Source organism: Macrosteles quadrilineatus, unplaced genomic scaffold, assembly GCF_028750875.1.
Source record: "Macrosteles quadrilineatus isolate MER2022 unplaced genomic scaffold, UCM_ALF_1.0 Scaffold_35__1_contigs__length_1230758, whole genome shotgun sequence".
Lineage (NCBI taxonomy): Eukaryota > Metazoa > Arthropoda > Insecta > Hemiptera > Cicadellidae > Macrosteles > Macrosteles quadrilineatus.
Window position 1 is genome coordinate 217662 of NW_026542628.1, and position 21959 is coordinate 239620.

General features: G+C 34.2%; 1 protein-coding gene across 1 annotated transcript; it reads right to left on the bottom strand.

Moving 5' to 3' along the window:
- Positions 1-20311: 20311 nt before the first annotated feature.
- Positions 20312-21758, bottom strand: LOC129005821 (uncharacterized). Its single transcript, XM_054434832.1, has 2 exons — positions 21090-21758; positions 20312-20710 (listed from the first exon to the last, which is right to left on the bottom strand). Exons 1-2 carry the CDS (start codon positions 21405-21407, stop codon positions 20477-20479), a joined length of 552 nt encoding a protein of 183 aa, XP_054290807.1. The 5' UTR covers positions 21408-21758; the 3' UTR covers positions 20312-20476.
- Between the last annotated feature and the right edge of the window lie 201 nt (positions 21759-21959).

A 21959-nucleotide genomic window follows, 5' to 3' on the forward strand; every position in this document is an offset into this window, starting at 1 on the left:
GAAGAAAAGTCGGTTAAGCTATGTTCATCATCACTAAGAGTTAGGGGATTGTCACTTGGAGTATTTTCGTCAGGTTCACTATCACTAGTCTCCTCGCCACTTGGAATTGGGTCATAGATCAACTCTCGTAATTCACTAGATCGGTCACGGTAGTTACGATCAGACATCTTGAAGTGAAATAAACTCACATTTCAATAAAAAATTAAACTTATAACCGAAACTAACCAAACACAACGCGAAATAAACAACAACAACAACAGAACAGACGCCGGCAACAAGCGATAATAATAATAATAATAATAATATCACTTTATTGTCATAAAACATTTCACATTTCCAGCAAAGCTGGTGAAACAGATGACATTGTCATTTCTTAGCTAACAAAAATGAAAAACTAAATCTAAGAATTAAAATTAAAATTAAACTAGTCACTTTTTAAAAAACAATCATTTAAATACTCTTCTATTGTATAGTATTTCTTTTTTATAAGGAATAATTTGAATTCTTTCTTAAACTTTATAATATTATTGATGTTTTTAAAATGAGCAGGTAAACCGTTGTAAAGCCTCAGACTCATATAGTACGGTGATCTTTCGTAAACACATAGCCGATGTCTTGGATACTGCAAATTATTTTTTGAACGTGTTGGGTAGTGATGAATAAATTGATTTTTTATAAATAATTGTGGATTACTCTTAAAGTATACCAGAATTTTATAAATGTAAAGTGAAGGCATTGTTAAAATTCCATATGTTTCAAAAAGCGGTTTACATGACTTTTTTTTGTGTGTAAATGATAAGATTCTTAAAAACTTCTTTTGTACCTTAAAAATTGTTGAGGCATATGATGTTGAGCCCCATAACTCAATACCATATTGCATAATGGAAAAAAATATCGCATAATAAACTATCAGCTTTGTTTTAGAATCAATTATGTTTCTTAAAACATACATCTGGAAACAAGCTGTATGTAATCTTTTAGCTAGTATTTCAATGTGAAGTTTCCATGTCAAATTTTTATCAATATTTATGCCTAAAAATTTAGTTTGTTCAACAAAAGCTAAAATATCATTTTTGTACGGTAATTCAAAAATTATGTTTTGCTTATTTTGTAGTGTTTGGAATTGCATAATATGTGTTTTAGCATTATGAAGTTTTAAACCATTTGCCGCAAACCAGTTAGTTAAGTCTACAATTGATTGATCAAGTTCTAATCTAAGAGTATGTACATCTTTTGCTTTTACTATGGCTGTAGTGTCATCAGCATATAATATTAGGTTTGATGATAGGTACATTATTAGGTACATCGTTAATGAATATTAAAAATAACAAGGGACCTAAAATTGATCCTTGGGGTACACCACAATTGATGGTTTGCCATTTTGAAATGAAATTTCTACCATTTTTCTTAATGACAGTTCTTTGTTGCCTGTTTCTTAAATAAGATTGTATCCAAGACAGCGCCAGATCAGAGAAGTTATAATATTTAAGTTTATTGCTTAATACATTATGGTTCACACAATCGAACGCCTTGGAAAGATCGCAGAACACTGCTGCAGTACTCTGAGATCCATCCAAGCCCTCCGACACTCGATTTATGAAATCAGAGACAGCTGATATTGTGTTTTTTCCAATCTAAAGCCAAATTGATTATCTGTAAACAGATCATTGTTTTCAAAAAAAGAGTACATTTGTTCATATGCTATTTTTTCAAAAATTTTAGATGGAGATGGTAAAATTGACACCGGACGATAGTTTTCTGGGTTTTCTACTGAACCTTTTTTGAAAAGTGGTTTCAGTTCAGCATTTTTTAATTGGTATGGAAAAATTCCTTCATCAAAACATTGATTTAAAATCAGACACAGTGGCTCCGCTATAAAGTTCATAATATTTTTTATTATTTCAACTGAAATCCCATCCCATCCTACAGATTTTTTATTTTTTAATTTTTTTATCGTAGTTTTAATTTCTGATACAGATACATGTCTGAATTTGAAATTATTTCTTTGATTAATCATAAAATTATTTACTAACTTGGATGCAGTATCCAAACAAGGTATGCAGTTAATATCCTTAGAGGTGTTTGCAAACTTTACATTGAGAAAGTTGGAAATAGCCTGACCATGAGTTATCAGCTCATCTCTGACACACAAATCAGGAAAGTCCATATCTTTAGATCTATGCTGCATTGCAACTGTGAACCTGCGATTCCTCGCGGACAACCTGATTTCGACCCTTGGCAGAAAATTAGGCTATATATAGACGAATTAAATGGTAAGTTTAAGCAGTTTTTTGTGCCAAAACAGCCTATCTGCATAGATGAAAGCATGGTGGGGATGAAGAAGATACAATATATGCCTAACAAGAGGCACAACAGGTTTGGCATAAAAAAATTCGAAATTTGTGACAGCGAAACCTCTTACGTCCTCCATTCGGAACTGTTCAGCGGTAAGGACTTTATGTCAGATGGAGATGACCCCATAGCACAGAAGGTGGTTTTGGATTTACTTACAAAAAGTAATCTCCTCGGTAAAGGGTACCATTTATTTACCGATAATTGGTACACTAAAATCCCTCTGGCACAAGCACTTTTAGATCAAAACACCTACCTGACAGGCACCGTTAGAAAGAAATCAAAGGGCTTATCTAAAAATCTGCTGCAGAGGACACTTCAAGTAGGAGAGACTATCTACTTTAGGAAAAATAACATCCTTCATGTTGGATTTAAAGAAAAGAAAACCTGTAAACCTGTTTATTGTCTGACAACGGCGTGCCATGCCAAAAACAAGCTTGTCAGGAGCAAAGGTGGAAGAGAGGCTATAAAGCCTGTACTTATTGCCAAGTACAATGCTCACATGGGAGGGGTTGATACCAAGGATAAGACCATGTATCACTAGGCCTACTCTTGTGACAGGCCAACTAGACGCTGCTGGAAAAAAGTGTTCACAAATTTTCTAGATATGGCGCTTCACAATGCGTACATTTTGTACAAAGCCAACCCTGACCGAGAACACATGAAAAATCACAGGGACTTTCTGATGAACATCATAGAGGATTTGTCCACTGACCAAGCCCAGCCTGATAATGTACCAGGTCCAGGTGGTGATGTCCTTGGACCTCGACATGAGTTGACCAAACTACCTAGAGAGAACAATCGCCTGTGTGTGGTGTGTCTGGACAAAAATATATAAAGAAAGACCACCTATTGGTGTCCTGGCTGTAATGGGGGAATTCACCAGAATTGTTATCACCTTCTAGACCACTATTACAGGCCTACAAAAAAGGGCAGGAAGAGAAGGCATTCTAGTGATTCGGAGTAAAGAGAGTGATGAGTGACGTAACCGATACGTGTACATAAGTAAATAAACTTATGTAAATAGTGTGTATATGAAATTCCAAAAACAAACAGTGGCTTTTCTACAGGCAACCATTCCTGGGATTATCTAGGTATGTAATATAACTTGAGTATTTTATAAATTATTTCTTGTATGAAGTTAGACCTGAACGTTTTGCTTCAAGTATTCGTGTAGGTTGTACAACGAATGTGTATATAGGGCAATTCCATAAAATGGTCAACCTCTATACTTTTTTGTCAACTTTATCAAACCCATTACTGTTATACATTTTTGGAAAGCTCGTTAGTGTAGCTTTCCACTCATAACATTGGTTACAAAAAAAAAAAATAAATAAAAAATATATACATGTTTTTTTATAGACTACCGTTTTTTTTTTTTCACTCCGATTTACAACCATGTTGGTTATTTTCATAACCAACAAACAAAATTTACTCAAATAAGCCTTATGAATAATTTTTTTGATAGTTTAAGAGTAAAGCTAAATATTAATGCAATTTAGAATTAAGAAAAAGGTTTTCTGTCCACCCTACAGATGTTTAACATTAAGAAAGATTAAATTCTACGTCCGACACCAAAAATGTACGTTTAGTTTTACTGTGGCTAGAGGGATTTTTTTTAAAGCTTGAAAACTAGTATGCAAAGCAAGTTTACATAGGTCTAAATGATCCATGTTTGGAAAAAAATCTATCATGTATGGTTTTTTTTAAATCATGGTGTCGGACGTAGAAAATATTTCCTACGTCCGACTCTACGTCCGACACCAAAGTACTAAAATTGGGTAGTGTATGTTAAATACCGTAACATGCTGCATATACTATAAAACCCTAAGTTGAGTTTTTATCATAGTACTCAATTAACCTGCACTAAGGAACCTTTCAGTTTAGTTAGATGTAAAATTTATCCCACACCCCCATTGTTAAACATAAATAAAAACATATCACCCAAATTTATAAGTTTTTGTAAGCTTCAAAAGTAAAAAAAAATATATAACATTTGCTGCAACTGTTGGTTATTAAATCTCCTAAACTGTGTTTTAAAGTATTTAAACAAAACCCATATAGGCTAACATGATGGGAAACCATTAAACGTTTAAGTGTACACATTACCTATGAAAATATAATAGCATGCCAGAAAGTTCGCAATTTGGCAACATTGTTTCTCTGCACACTACATTTACAGCAAGAAAAAAACATCTTTAAATTGGAGGGAAAGTTCACAGCACACTGGTGTGTAAAGTTGAGGTTATGTTAGTTGAGTTCAGTTACACAGCTCCTTCTGCTTTCCAAGTTTGATTCATAGATTGTATTTTGCACTGCTTTTTAAATCAGTTCATATTCAGGTAAGCTTATTTCTGTAATTTAGCCTATATTTGAATTCAAACATCTAAATTAGTTTTAATAAATTGTAACTAATCAAACTTACCTAAACAGTTATGTTCCAGTCTAATCTACTAACTGCCTTTAAGCCTAACTGCATTTTTAATATATGATTTTAGTCATATGATTTGAAACTCAAAACAAATAAAAAATATTTACCAAAACAAATTCAGTTTGTTTATGTTTACTTTTCAAGCAAGATGTTTACATTGATTATTTAGTTTAATCATTGACTTTGGATTCATAGTCAATGGTTAAGTACAAGTTTTCATCCATGTATTTTAAGTGAATTTTTCATGCAAAATAATGTTTGATACATCAACATTGATTTTTAAATGTAAGCATTGTTATTTAAGCCTAATCTAATGACTTAAATCTAATTGGATTTTTGTATGGTTTTCAGACCTGGCTTCTGATTATTTTTAACATGACAAATGTTTTTAACCAAGTTTTAACAAAAACCTTATTACATAGGCTAGGTAGGCCTACTGTGTTATTGAAAATCAAATCACAAGTAAATATGATCTCAAACTATTAACAATTTTTTTTCCAGGAACATGCCTTTATCAAACAAAGAAAAAATGGCCCGGAAAAGGGAACGAATAAATGCAGACCCAGATAAAAAGAAATCCCAGTTGGAAAAGGACCGTGAAAGGAAGAGGTTGTCAAGGGAAGCTGCTCTTCGGAATTCCAGCCAAGAAGAGATTGATGAACACAAGAAGAAAGAAAGGGAAAGATTTAAAAAATGGTACCAAGCGAAAAAAGAAAACCAAGAATCAACAGGTTTCAAGACTCCTGAAAAAGTGTCACCCTACCAAACTAAACAGTCAGAAGGCAAGGCTATTAAAAGGGTGAGTAGCAGCCTTCCGTTTTCGCCAAATAAAAAGGCTCACATCGTTAAGTGTTTGGCTAAGCAGTGTGGACTAGAGCTAAAAAAGAAATCTTCTCCCAATAAAGAAGTAGCTGATGAGGACAGTTATAAGGAGGTTGAAGAGTTTTACAACAGTAATTTAGCAACTTGGCAGGCTCCGGGACGAAAGGACCATGTTATTTACAGAAAGAAGATTGAACATGGAAAAAAAGAAAAGTACACTGTACAAACTCGATATCTCGTAATGAGTTTAAAAGAAGCGTGGACACTTTTCAAGGAGAAAAATCCAGGTGTAAAGGTAGGACTATCAAAGTTCTGCAGTCTTCGTCCCAAACATGTTAAATGTTTTTCTGACATACCGCACAATGTTTGTGTGTGCTCTTATCATGAGAATATTCGCTTATTATTAGTGTCTCTAGAACCACACACAGGACTTTCAACCACTTTTAAATCATTTATTGACAAAGTTGTTTGTGACTCGCAATCAAAACTATGCATGACTAGAGGATGCCATCTATGCGTCAATCTGATTGATTTGTACAAACCAAAAGGGGAAAATGTACCCCTAAAGTACTTACAGTGGCAGAAGGTTGATGGGCACGTGCAGAAAATCGAAATATTGAGTTCGGTTGAGGAAGCATTTTGTGAGTTGACAACTCAGTTGAAACCTTTCTTGATCCATACTTACGTCAAGAGGAGACAAGCTAATGAGTTCCAGAAGATCAAAACACGCGTAAATGGAAATGAAATTTTACTTCAAATGGATTTTTCAGAAAATGCGACCATTCTACACCAAAATGAAATACAGTCAGCACATTGGACCCATAGCCAGGCTACTGTCTTTACATCGTATGCTTGGATTGCGGAAAATGTCAGTCAAAGCTGTGTTATTGTATCTGATGATCTGGAGCACACAAAAAATCAAATTTACTGTTATTTGAACTTCTTGCTACAACAACTAAAATCAATCCAACCAGATATTACTAAGGTCAATGTATTTTCTGATGGAACATCAGCTCAATTCAAGAATCGCTTTATGTTTTCAGTTCTCCCTTTTCTACAGAGTAAGTTTGAGGTTGAGATCCACTGGCATTTCTTTGCAACTTCCCACGGCAAAGGTGTGGTTGACGGCATAGGAGGAACCGTTAAGAGAAGTGTTTGGAACTATTGCAAAGCCAATGCAGGTCATGTTCTGAGCACAGCAGAAGATTTTGCCGAGATTGCTGCTTTAAGGAACCCCAATGTTTTAGTTAAGTTCATTTCAAGTAAGGATATTCAAGAAGCAGTGATTGAGGGTCTGCAAATATGGGAGTGTTCCGTACCAGTACCTAACACTCACAAAGTGCATTATGTGACGGCAGCTGGATCAAAAGATTTCTTAATTGTAGGCGACACAAGCGACGATTTAGTAAAAAGAAAAGTAAAAATTGTTCAAAATCCGGAGTCTTCGGACAGTGATGACTCAGAACAGGAGTATGGCGAGCGTTTCGAAATAGAGAGAAATGACCTAAACCTTCAGGATTTAGTGCCTCAAAAAGACTGGGTTGTGGTTAAATACGATAATGATTACTATCCAGGTGAAGTACAGTGTGTTGAACAAAATGAAGCCAAAGTGAAAGTAATGCATTGCTCCAAGTCAGGTGCATACTATTTCTGGCCAACTGATGAAGACTGTATTATGTACAAAGCCAAAGACATTGTGAAGAAAATTGAGCCTCCTGAACCTTACGGAGGAACAAGAGAACACTATAAATTTAAAAGTATCATCGGTCCACTTCCAGATGTGCTCCCTTGAACACATTTTCTCATGTCTTACTTTTAGGCATATAACCCAAAGTGCCCATGAATTTTTCATTTCATTATTTTTTTTAAAGAGACTAATTTGTAGAGAATGGGTAATTTGTAGGAATTAAGAAGCTGTAACTTTTTTAAGTTAAATAAGCAAAATATCTAATAAAAGATGTAAAGTGTTTATCAGTCTTTTACTTTTTCCCTGAAGGTAAAATGTCAAACCATATTGTGCAACGTAAATGTTCGAAATTTAAATATTTTAAACCCAGGTATAGAGGATTTTAGTAGGCTAATTTTATTTGCTCAGGCTCATTTAAATGCATGAATAAATGTTTAAAAGGGTTCATATAAAATTGTGAACGTTTTTTTACATTTAATTACTACCTATTATTTGTAAATCTAAAAAACATCACACAACCTACGTCCGACACCAAAAATTCTACGTCCGACACCGTAGGAGATTTTTTTTTGTGTCAAAACTATTGAACCAAAAAACTTGAACCTAGGCTCTTTTTAAAGCTAATAAGTTTCTTTACATCCATGATTTTTTCTGTTGTTTTATCTCTTTAAAATTCACAGATTTTTAAAGTCAAATAAGGAAAAAAGAAATATCGATTTTGTGCACTCTACGTCCGACACCGCAGAAAAATTTTTTTTTGGCCATTAAAGATTTTAAAATTTAAAAAATGTTACATATGAAAATGTTCTTAAAGAACTGTTCTTTCAAATAAAAATACTAAAGATTAAGGTTTTTTACAAAAAGTAATTTTAAAGCATTAAAATAGCAGAAAAATGTGTCTGAAATCTACGTCCGACACCGTGGAATTGCCCTATAGTAATAAAAACCGTTATAAGTAATTTTTTTTAGGAACAAGGTACATGTATTATATATCATTCTTTTCCTCATGAAATTGTTCACAATTTGTATATTTTGAAAAATTATTTTGAGTTCATTGGTTTGAGTTATAGAACGGAATATATAGGCTATAAAACAAACGGGAAACCCCTACTTACTTAATATTCGTCAATTTGACGAAGAAATTAGGTTTTGTCTGGAAAAATTGAATTTAAGTATTGAATTTATTGAATCAAAACCCAAGATACTGCGAGAAACCTTACGAGACTTAGAGTATAAAAATTGGTGTAAACTTCCATACAAAGGGAATGGGGTGGTTCTTTTCAAAGAATGTAACAAGATCAATAAAAATTTGGCTAGAGGTTGTGGCCTCACAGAAGCTGAGTTCAAACAATACTTGAAAATGGTCGGAGACGTTATTCCTCTTAGAAGTCTTCATGGGAGATCCAGGGACGGGAACCAGTGCAGGCATTGTCCTGTATCTGAGAAATTTACTCTTGAAACTCTTGCCCACGTCCTTGGAAAGTGCCCATTTAGTAGTCTTCTACGAAATACCCGCCACCATACCATCAGAAAAATCATAGCTGATCAATTCAGAAAGAAAAGTTACGAGGTCTATGAAGAGGTCACAGTTATAGAAGAAGAGGGCTCTGTGAGGCGGAGTGACATCATTGTTATAGACAAGGAGAAAGATTTCGGTCTCATTATAGACCCAACAGTTCGTCTTGAGACGAATGAAAATCAGCCACAGGAAGTCCATGAAGAAAAAGTAAATATTTACAAGAAAACTATCCCATATTATTCAGAGAAATATAAAATATCAAAATTCGAAGTATATGGACTACTCATTGGATCAAGAGGAACAATTCCTCAACAAGTTGAGAAATTTTGGAAGAAATTCAAGTTGGAAAATCAAGTGCTATATTTAATATCTTTAACAGCCATAAAATTTTCTATTAATATTATAAGAAACCACCTATATAACAACTATCATAATTAGGTTTAATCAAACTTGCAAAATTTAATGTAATATTATTCTTTGTTCTACAGCAGACTACAATGTGTAGTAAGATTTCAATTTTTTAAATAAATTTGAATTTATATAAATATATAAAAAAATCTGCTATGTAAATACTGTATATTTTTTTTTTTTAAATCAAAACTTCATATATAAAATTAAACTCCATTTACTCCCTATAGTTTGACATCCCTTAAGTCAACAAAGTGTCGAACTATCGAGGTTCAACTGTACCTAGCTGCTCACAAGTGGTATTTAGGTACCACAGTTTGTTGTTCAGTGCCCTAAAGAGGCATCTTTCCAAAAGCTACAACTAGCTTATGATGCACCTTATCAGCAATAATTATTAAATAAAACTTTTTAAAATACCACAATTTTAAACACAATAAAAATTACTTGTAGAAAATAATTCACAAACAGGCCTATGTGGAGAGAATAAATTCTTTTTTGATTTAAGATCTAAAAAAAACCTGGGGCGCATGCAATACCTTATTTACAATTATCTTAACCTATTGAATTATTATCCATGGCATGCGCCCCACATTTTCCGTTTTCAACCTTAGAAGAATTTTTTCTCTCCACATATTTATGAATTATTTTCTACTTTTTATTCTTTAACATGTTTTAAGTACGATATTTAAAATCTAATTTATATGGTCTAGTCAAAACCTTTTCAACCGTTATCACATGTTGTGGCTACTACTCTCATAATCATAAACTTTTAGAATCTCTCGGGAGCAGAACCTTTACCGGTACCTCTTAAACTCTGCTCTTTGAACTAACTGTCAAATCTTTTACAGCTGACCTCAATTGATATATTTCCATTCTTTCAAAATGTAAACATCTGAAACTTTGGAAATTGAGATATGAAAATATAATGATTTAATAGCCTATTGCATTGTAAGCTATGTTACAAGTTTCAAGTCTCTAGCTCATTGGGAAGTTAGTTAAAAAATCGATTGCAAAATTTGTAGGCCTAGGCCTACCAAACAGACAAGAAAGCGAGCTAATACAAAGTTTTAAAAATAGATTCCAATGAAATCTTTTTCAGTAAAAATAAACTATTATCACTAATGTGGGTGGGGGTGCACAATAAGCTTCGGTTGACGTGCACAAAAAGCTTCGGTTGACGTGCACAATAAGCTTCGGTTGACGTGCTGGGACCCTCCGAATCCATCCCTGTCTCAATACAAAATTGGCACTACTTAAAACGCTTACAAGGGGTATATTCACCCTGCATTCGATAGTAAAGTTGACATACGATAGTATAGCTGTAATTTGTTATGATAGTAAGTTAACTGAGGGTTAAGACTTACAATAAGTTAATATTAATCTATGTTCAATTCCATTGTAACTTTGACGTAACCTATACATGTAATTATGTCTACTTGGTTCAATAAACGAGTTATAGAGTTATTGTACGGTATACTTATGTCAGTAATAGGCCTCCTCTGCTTCGGTATGTCAAATGGTTGCGATTGCTGAATGCTCGATTAACTTAGTCAATTGCAAAATGTCATCAGAGGAAGATGAAAAGTTGTTCGGTAGGCTACTTGCAGTTGTGAGACAAAGACGCCGTCGGTGAAGGTGTTACATCTTACCGGTTCCCCGTGGGTATTAAGTCCTCCCCTACTGGACTTGACTGCCAATGTTGAGGGTTCAAGTCAGTTTATTACCACAACAGCTAAGTTGTTTAACCTATCATCCTGAAAAGGATAAGATCTGAAAAAGGTAAGTTACTTTCAACAAACTTTGTAGCAGACTGCTAGTGGGGAGAGTGGGATGCGTCAGCCGCGTGCACGAGGGAAGGTGTCTCGTAAGACATATCGTACCAATATTGTGTACACTTCCATATCTGTTGGCACGAACAAATGAAAATATCGATCAAAATATCGTTTGGTTAGTTAGGTAAGGTAACCTAACTAACCAAATGATATATCGAATAATCAATATTACTCATTCAGTTGTTTGTGCCAACAGATATGGATGAATACCCCCAACATTGACAACAAACAACCGATTTCGTTAGAAACATGTCCGGTACAGAGATTAACTTAATGTCTGAACATAGGTTGTATGTCTCAAGCAGTGTATAAGCTCTATGATAACACAGGTTGGTTTCATGTTCCACGTAGGCCTACAACATGCCCCAGACAAGATGTCTGCAACACCAAAAGTGTGCAGCTAGTCCTAACCTAGAAATCCTATAAAACTACCTACAAAAAATATAACCTACAACATAAAACTTGGGAATAGCTAAGGCCTATCTTAGGCTAATAAGTTAACTTAATTATTGACAATCCTGTATTATGGAGCTCATCATTAAGGCTCTTATTTGTACAAACGATGGTAGGCTATAACTTATATCCCATAACGAAGCTAGACCATCTTTTGTAAAACTAACGGAAATCTTTACTCTTAGGGTTTTAGAAAGTTAATCTTTTCGTCTAACTTGTCCATAGATACTATTCACACCCAACCCCAACTCCTGAAACAAACTCTTGACAAACCCACATTGAATGGAAAGAGGTATACTCAGCAAGTAGAAAAACAAACACTGAAACACTGCGTTGTAAAAATGATAAAAAAATTAAAAAGATGAAGTAGGCTATGTCAAGATCTCAATCTCTGAAGAAACCCTCTACGACGAGTACGAGAGTCAGTTGCATCGATATGTAACCTGTAACCAACCGCAACCGGTCGGTAACCTAATAGTCCAGGCGCTAAACGGGTTGAGTATGCACTTTAAGTCTGACAAAATTTGACTTTTGATTATTGTTGGGGACATCTAGTAGATGAAAAAAATCGATGATGTCGCATTTCTAGGGTGGTCACAACTCGGGGGGGAGGGGGGGAAGTTGCGCGGGTAATCGGTTTACGTTTCCGCGTCTAACTCACAAACGGTTAATGATAGAAAGGTGGTTTAAGCGTCTATCTACGCCTAAATATATTGTCCTTCAAAAAAGTTATTACAACCTTTCTTCTATCTCTTATACTTTAGGCGCTAATCAACATTTATTGCAAAGAATAAGATTTAAAAATACTTTAAAATGAAATATCGGAAATATTGCGCTTGTTTAGGGCATGTTACAAACTATTTATGGTTAGAAAAACTAACAAGTAGTACAACAGCACCAGTTTTAAAGAAATCTGTGCAAAAACAACAGAGCTACGTTGATTTCAGTAAGAGTAAACGTAAAAAATTCGTACTGTAGTAGTATCGAGGCGCGCATGGATGGTACGTAGCCCACAGTCAATATAGGTTTGATGTTGTAAGTAACTATGGGAAAGCTGAATTTGTCTATGCTGTTAGACCATGTTGAGATGATCATTTTCCCGAAAGTCAACACTCCTCCCCCCTTGTGCTTTCATCTAACCCCCCTTTTTAGATAAATTTACAGCCTCTTAGCAATTAAGCTATAACTTTAAAACGGGTAAGGATAATAATGCAAGCTTTTATTAATCATTTTGAGTTACGATAATCTACAAAAAGAATTATTAGATAAATAAATATTTAAAAAGAATTATTATAGATTTCTGAAGAAGAAGAAGAAGAAAATGTGTTCATTGTAATAAAATATCAATACAGTGTTTTTTATTTAAATGCAAAGAACAATGGTCAAAGACCGTCTGTTTTGTGTTAGACACACTGATTTTAAAATATTTTATAACGGTTTAAAAAAATTCCATGAATCACATACAATTATTCATAAAATAAACTGATTTCAAATACAGAATATACACAAATAGCACTACATAATAATAAAGATCAGATAACAATTGAATGAATAATAAAATTTAAATGTACCCTACTGAGAATCTGAATTTTTCCTACAAACAGTTAATAATTCATAAAACAAACCTGTTACTTTTATAATTTACTTTGATAGATAGGTACTTAACAAACAACATTTTTTAAATTACATAGATTTTTCCCATTTTTGTATTGATATCTCAATTCTTAAATTTAATAATTATGCTCCATTATCAATTCCCTAAAGCCAAGTGTCTTGTTGTCAGCATTCTATCGAAAAGTTTTTCTAACTCCAGATCCATCCTTTTGTTTTATAGTTTTGTTTTTATGTTACGTTAGCTTTTTCACAGTTTATTATATTGTTATATATTGCCATAGTCTATTATTGTTATGTATAGTAAATTTATTAATGTTAATTATATACAATGTTGTCATTTTGAAGATTACTGATTTTATTGATGGTTATTATTTATTCACACTTATTGTTATTGTAGTTAATTATTTACACTGTTTCTTGTTATTGTTATTGATGTTAATTATTTAAACTGTTTCTTGTTATTGTTATTAATGTTAATTATTTACGCTGTTTCTTGTTATTGTTACTTTTTTTCACAATGTTGTAACTGTTGAAATTTTACTCAAACTGTCCACCACCACCACCAAACTTCTTACTCATTTATTGATGTTTTCTATTGTATCATCTTGTTGCATGTAAATCTTGTCTAATGTATTATTTTGTAAAATGGCGATTGCCGTCGGAATGAATAAATAAATAAATTCCCACCCTTAACTCCACGCCTCTTTAAGATAATTTCCAAGTGCCCGCCAATCTTTGCCATTTAAAAATTCAAAAAAACTCATATTCATTTGAATATTACTTGTTGGACCAAAATTGACGTATCTTTTTTTAAATTGGACATTCTGCTATAAAAGGGTACACGTTTCATCCTGGTTGAGATTACATAGTGGACATACATAAATTTTATTTTCCATATAGAGTTAACTTTTTATTAGACGACCCCCTTTATTTGTAAAAAATGTTTTTAGGGATGGTTACGGATAAAACAAATATATCCACCATTTTCCAATATGGCCAACAACTTTGTTATTTCTTATGGAATACGCTGTATTTTAGTATTCTTTTAGAATTTAAAAGCTATTTTTTATTCGTGACATTTTTTCTCTAAACCTACCCCATTTAGGAGTTACAGCGTGTTATATCTAAAAGAAAGGTTTGTGGTGTACATTCGGCATCCTGTAGCTCATAAACGAGTAAGTTGAGAGAGAAAGTGCAAAGAATAAATAAGTCACATATAAGTCCTCGTTCAAAAAAATATATAAAATACGTTAAGAAATACTGATTTTGTTGTTTTAAAAATGGCCACCATTTTCAAAAATGGTAGCTTACTTTGATATTGGAACAATTTATTTTATGGTTTTTTTAAAATGTAGATGTGATTTGAAAATTTGTTTATTCTTTGTATTTGCGCTCTTAAACTTACTCGTTTATGAGCTACAGGATGCAGGATGTACTCACAAACCATTTCTTCTTCGATGTAACTCCTAAACAAGTAGCTTTAGAGACAAATGTCAAGAATAAAAAGGTTTAAAAATTGTGCGTTTACATTCTAAAACAATCATAAAATACAGGGTATTCCATCGGACTAACAAAGTTGTCAGCCATATTGGAAAATGGCGAACATATTTTTAAAATTCGAAACCACTAAAAAAACATCTTAAAATAAAGGGTAGTGTCCCATAAGAAGTTAACTCTATATCTATAATATAATAAAATCATAATAAAAAAGTTATCTATTGGTTCACTTTAGGTGAGACACCCTGTATAATAAAATGAGGCTCTGGCGTACAGCAGCAAATGCACGATATTCATTCATATGTATCCACTGTAGTCTGTATATGTACTGAATGAGCTACATAACGTTAATATAATCTATATAAAGCGGCAAATTCAAATACAAAAACCATAATATACGTAATTTTTTTCATTGTTGCGGTGCACAAAAAAGTCAGAGTCCTGTAAAATCAATATAATGTACTATCTATACCCACTATATGCAAACAAACTGTTAATAACTATGTATCATTTTAAAATGTAAACTATGCACCCCAAATTGTGTATCAAACATTTTGTTGTGCGACCTCGTATGAAAAATCTACAAAGAAAAGTTTCATAAATTAATCCGTAAAAATTATTATAAAAAAATTTTTAACTATGAATATTTAGGATACCATGGTAAATACACTTTTTTTAGAATATCGTAACGCAAAATGATTAATAAAAGACTGCGTTATTATCCTTACCCGTTTTAAAGTTATAGCTTAATTTCTAAGAGACTGTAAATTTATCTAAAAGGGGGGGGGGTAGAGGAAAGAACAAAGGGGTAGGAGTGGGGACTTTTGGGAAATTACTCAACTCAACATGGTCTAACAGCATAGAAAAATTCAACTTTCCCATAGTTACTTACAACATCAAACCTATATTGACTGGGCTACGTACCGTCCATGAGCGCCTCGATACTACTACGAATTTTCCACGTTTACTCTTACTGAAATCAACGTAGCTCTGTTGTTTTTGCACATATTTCCTTAAACTTGGTGTTCTTGTACTATTTGTTAGTTTTTCTAACCATAAATCCTCTGTAACATGTCTTTAACGCGTATAATATTTCCGATATTTGATTTTAAAGTAGTTTAAAATTTTATTTTTTGCAAAAGATGTTGATTAGCGCCTAAAGTATAAGAGATAGAAGAAAGGTTGTAATAACCTTTTTGAAGCAAAATATATTTAGGCGTAGATAGACGCTTAAACCACCTTTCTATCATTAACCGTTTGTGAGTTAGACGCGGAAACGTAAACCGATGACCCGCGCAACTTCCCCCCCTCCCCCCCGAGTTGTGACCACCCTAGAAATGCGACATCATCGATTTTTTTCATCTACTAGATGTCCCCAACAATAATCAAAAGTCAAATTTTGTCAGACTTAAAGTGCATACTCAACCCGTTTAGCGCCTGGACTATAACCTAACATCAGTTCATTTATTTCTTCAGTCACTAGTCAGTAGGAGTAGAGAGAGAGTAGAAGTAGACCAGTAGAGAAGAGGAAGAGCAAGAGAGTACTTGTAGAGTGTAGTAGTAGAGACGCCGGATGCAGGCGACTGGCTACCACAGAAAACGTACTACTAGTACGTTTTCTGTGCTGGCTACTGGCTTAGTGGCTTAGTGAAGTGATTAACCCTTGCAGACAGGCCGCCACCGCCAACCACTGCGCGAGCGAACGAGCGAAGCGAACACCATTACCGCAACGATACATTGAACAGCCAAAAGCCGTAGGTCTCGGTGGTGTAGTGGATAGCGCAACGGGCTGAAAACCCGGAGCATTGAGTATAAACATAACTTTAGTATAGGATTTATACTCAATGCCCGGATGTAGCCGGTTCGAAACCTACCGGAGGCATTAGCTTTTTGACTCGATTGTTTTCATTATCAGCAAGTTTGGTTGGTTTGGTTAGGTTATGATAGTTTAATTTTATAATTAAAAATTATATAATTGATTTAGAGACATTTATAATTTTATTTTATGAACAGAACTATTCTTGTTAGGCCTATTAGTAAACCTTCATTCGAAATTTTCATTATCAGCAAGTTTGGTTAGGTTATGACAGCTAAATAAATTTTAATTTAACCTACAAACGACACTTTTTGACAGCGACAGTGATAGAGATAACAATGTCCCACAAACAGTTCGGCTAAGCCACGGCCGCCTTTAACTACAGGCCGCGGCCTAATAGAATTGGCAACATCGCAAGTGGTGTTGTTCAGTGACGGACGTCCCATAAGATAACATGGCAGACAGGTGACATCAGCTCATTAATTCGCACTTCATTGATTTAATTTTAAATTTATGAACATAAATTTATTAAAATATTGAAAATAAAACATACAGATTTGAAAACCGAAACAAATATGAATTAAAATCTATATCTGTACTTTTTTAAGCGGAGTCAATATTGTCATAGTCCTGTAACCAAGCTCTCGTAAATACACAAAATACCATTAGCTGCTTCCAAACAAAACAGCTGTTACAACACCACTTGCAACGTTGCCAGTTCGAAGGCCGCGGCCTGGAGTTAAAGGCGGCCGTGGCTAAGCACGGTATGATGCGTTCTGCACGACGCGGTGGTGGGCGGTGGCGGTCTGACGGCAAGGTCTCGTGGCATTGGCATGGCAGAAGAGGTAGACTCTAATCGGAGAGCACTTTTTCACCTCAAATTAGTTGACGAATATCGAAACTGGAAAATCGATACTTTTACCGCTCGATTGTTTGAGAGTAATCGAATCGGAATCGGAGTAAATTTTAATGGTTTGACTGAGACTGACTAAGAAGTTTTACAAACTCAATGGCTTTAATTTTAACTTTCAATAGGATATTAAATTAATATATTAATATAATTAATATTAAATTAAATATTAGTTAAACCTTTTAAGTGGTGGGCTCTTATAAAAGAGACCCCTTGAGCTGAATAAATTGATATTAAATAAGTTACTGTTACATTCAATTCAAAATTCAATACTCTTGAGTAGATACTATAATCATATCGACCTCCAGACAAAAAAAAGATTAATGAAGGAATCAGGATTAAAATTTCTAAGAACTGTGAGCAAGGTCATAATTTTCAAATTTTGTAATTTTTAATTCATCATTATGCTTTAAAATTAGTCTTATAAAGAGTTAGAAAAGAGTAAATTACACACCCTCTCAGGAAGGAGAGGAATTTTGGCATTTTTTTACAAGAGCTAGGTTGATACTAACAATAATACAAATTAGGTAATAGAAATGGCCTCCATCAGATGATATTTAGTTTTTATTAAAACAAATTCTGGTCAATGAACATAACCTTAGCAATAAACTTTTCAACTGTTGACATTTAATTTTATTCCCCATTACTACCACTGATAAATAGAAACTGAAGAGGAATTTGTTCGTAAGGTATTAACAAATTTATGTATTCTCTTAAAATTGACATTACGTCTCTAGGCGCTACAATTATAACGTCCATGTCACTGGCCCGGCCATGACGGAATTAGTACATAAGAATTATGCTAATATTTAGTACCAACAAACAAAAAATTAGTACCCCACTCGGTACCGGATAACTAATTAATTTAGGATTCCGGGCCAGTGACATGCTGGCCCGGCCATTTTCGAATTTGATCCTAATATTTATACCATCATTTAGTACCTATTTCGTACTATTTTGTACCTACATTAATATAATTTGTACCTCAAAGAAAACCAAGCTACGGGCCCGTTAACTGTAAAGGTCAACGACCCCTCAGCCCGGCCATATCGTAACCTATGGTTTTAAGCTATACTACTATTTAGTACTTATTTCGTACTATTTTGTACCTCCATTAATATAATTTGTACTTCAAAGATAACCAAGCTACGGGTCCGTTAACTGTACAGGTCAATGACCCCTCAGCCCGGCCATATCGTAACCTATGGTTTTAAGCTATACTACTATTTAGTACTTATTTCGTACTATTTTGTACCTCCATTAATATAATTTGTACTTCAAAGATAACCAAGCTACGGGCCCGTTAACTGTACAGGTCAATGACCCCTCAGCCCGGCCATATCGTAACCTATGGTTATAAGCTATACTACTATTTAGTACTTATTTCGTACTATTTTGTACCTCCATTCATATAATTTGTACTTCAAAGATAACCAAGCTACGGGTCCGTTAACTGTACAGGTCAATGACCCCTCAGCCCGGCCATATCGGAACCTATGGTTATAAGCTATACTACTATTTAGTACTTATTTCGTACTATTTTGTACCTCCATTCATATAATTTGTACTTCAAAGATAACCAAGCTACGGGCCCGTTAACTGTACAGGTCAATGACCCCTCAGCCCGGCCATGTCGTAACCTATGGTTATAAGCAATACTACTATTTAGTACTTATTTCGTACTATTTTGTACCTCCATTCATATAATTTGTACTTCAAAGATAACCAAGCTACGGGTCCGTTAACTGTACAGGTCAATGACCCCTCAGCCCGGCCATATCGGAACCTATGGTTATAAGCTATACTACTATTTAGTACTTATTTCGTACTATTTTGTACCTCCATTCATATAATTTGTACTTCAAAGATAACCAAGCTACGGGCCCGTTAACTGTACAGGTCAATGACCCCTCAGCCCGGCCATGTCGTAACCTATGGTTATAAGCTATACTACTATTTAGTACTTATTTCGTACTATTTTGTACCTCCATTCATATAATTTGTACTTCAAAGATAACCAAGCTACGGGCCCGTTAACTGTACAGGTCAACGACCCCTCAGCCCGGCCATATCGTAACCTATGGTTATAAACTATACTACTATTTAGTACTTATTTTGTACTATTTTGTACTTCCATTAATATAATTTGTACTTCAAAGAAAACCAAGCTACGGGCCCGTGAACTGTACAGTTCAACGACCCCTCAGCCCGGCCATATCGTAACCTATGGTTATAAGCTATACTACTATTTAGTACTTATTTCGTACTATTTTGTACCTCCCATTAATATAATTTGTACTTCAGAGAAAACCAAGCTACGGGCCCGTGAACTGTACAGGTCAACGACCCCTCAGCCCGGCCATGTCGTAACCTGTGGTTATAAGCTATGCTACCATTTAGTACCTATTTCGTACCACCATTAAAATAAATTTTACCTCAAAGATAACCAAGCTATTGACACGTACACTGTACAGGCCAATGTCCCCTCAGCCCGGCCATGGCTCAATCTGTAGTTATGAGGAATGCCTTTATTTAACACCGGCTATTAAAATATATCAAACTAACAAACAATTTTAAACTAGACTAACAGGAAAAGTGTAATATTTTAAAATTTAGCTTCACTTTAGTTTTCGTCCTACACTCATTCGAATGAACACATCGATATAGGCTATAGATTTTTCGATACTGTATATCGATTACTTTATTCGGTTACGTTAACCTATCCAACCAAACTTGATAAATCGAATGAAATAATCGATATATCGATCGATATGGTGAATCGAATGAGTGTGGGACGTCAACAGCCTGTTTTTTAAGTGCAGCCTAAACAAATTATCTTTCATTTTCTGTGTATATTATCAAATTAAAGTTGACCTTTTATGGAGTTAGGTAATTAGGATTACGACTCATGAAAATAGTGTATTAATAACAATCTTATGTTGTCTATATTTACATTTTGTCCTAAAACAATTCTGAATGAACTTTTAATAGTCACACATTAAAGAATCACACTACACTTTCATAAGTTTACATATTGAAAATGTTACTATTATTACTTTGAGTTATTGTCAGTATGCATAACGCCTTTCTGTACATTTGATGTCAATCGAACAAAGATTCTTTAGCTGTGATAATTTAAATGGAGTAAACTAAAACTTGACACGGCACTTGTTTACTAGGAGAGACAAAACTCTTCGAGTCTTTGGTGTCATCGTAGAGTTCCCATGTGTCGTTAGATCTTCTAGCGTATGCCACGTAATGTCCAACACTTGTAAAAGATGTTGTTCTTCCGCAGAACCCCAAGAATCCTCTTAATATATATTCAACTTCTTGAACTACTACGGTAGCTGGTAGTTCACATGGTTTCGTCTGAAACAACGAATATTGTGAATTATATAAGACACAATAAAATACCTACATTATATAACACATGTCGTGTGAATGAATCATGTCCGTACAAAACAAAACTCCCAGCTAAAGATGTCCTTTAAAAATAATTGAATGTCCAATATGATGCATTGCAAGCATTTAAAAACTTACGAAATATTTTTCTTACGCCTTATAAAATGTATTGTGGTAATTACATGGCTTTCCTATGAATATACGCAATACTAACAAATCTAAATCAAGGATAACCTGGAACAGAGGTTTTTAGTTCAGATAAACCATGAACATTTATTATGAACAGTTCAGTTATTTCAATAATACTTTCCTCTAAGAACGTTTTACTACTAAAGTATATACTTACTTCATATTCCCTTAAAATGCCACTTGCTCTGTCTGTATTAATGAAATCCACCAGCTCAATAATTAAAAAGGTCTTTGATAAGATCCGCTTCACTGTTTTGGACTCTTGGCATTTCTTGCATTGGCTGCGTTGGTCTTCAAGTGTTTGGTTTAAGTAAGTACTTAACTCCTGTAGGTTAGCTGTGAGGCAAATAGGTAAACAAAACCCTTTTTGTGATGTCCTGGAACTACAGTAGTTGCAATCTACTTCATCCACAACAACGGGAAGTTCATATAGTAGTTTGCTCAGAATGTGTGTCACTGTGCTTTCTGTGCTCATCAGTACAATGCCCCCCGGAATTTTCTGATTATTATCAAAGATGTGTAATAAGATTTCTAGCCTGGTTTTATAAGTAGCAGGTGTAACTCCTTGAGTGGCTAATTGCTGACAGAAATTAAAAAAGGTCTTTGTTAGTGAGTCTTTACAAAATGTTACCAAAAACGATTTTAACTTGTCACTGTCGTTATAACAACAAGCGAAAATTTGGGAGACACTATCAAATGCACATGTATTTGTTAATGTGACCTTCTCTTCGTCACCAGTCTTCAATTTAATTGGTTTCAATTCAGTACACCTGTTTCCATTTTTTAGCAGGCCAACTGGTTTTGGCCCTTTTCCAGATATGTTTACATGAGCAAAATCTGGTTGTCGAATAAGGTAAGATTTATTGCTAATTTTCTTTATCTTATTTTGTTCAATCCGTTTATCTACCTTATTGTTTTTTTTCAATGATAACTTTTGTGAGGCGGGTTTTACTGGAGAGTACCCAAGACCTCTCCAGTTTTCTCGAGATAAGTCTTCTGACTGAGTGTCATTAAAACAATTGTTACA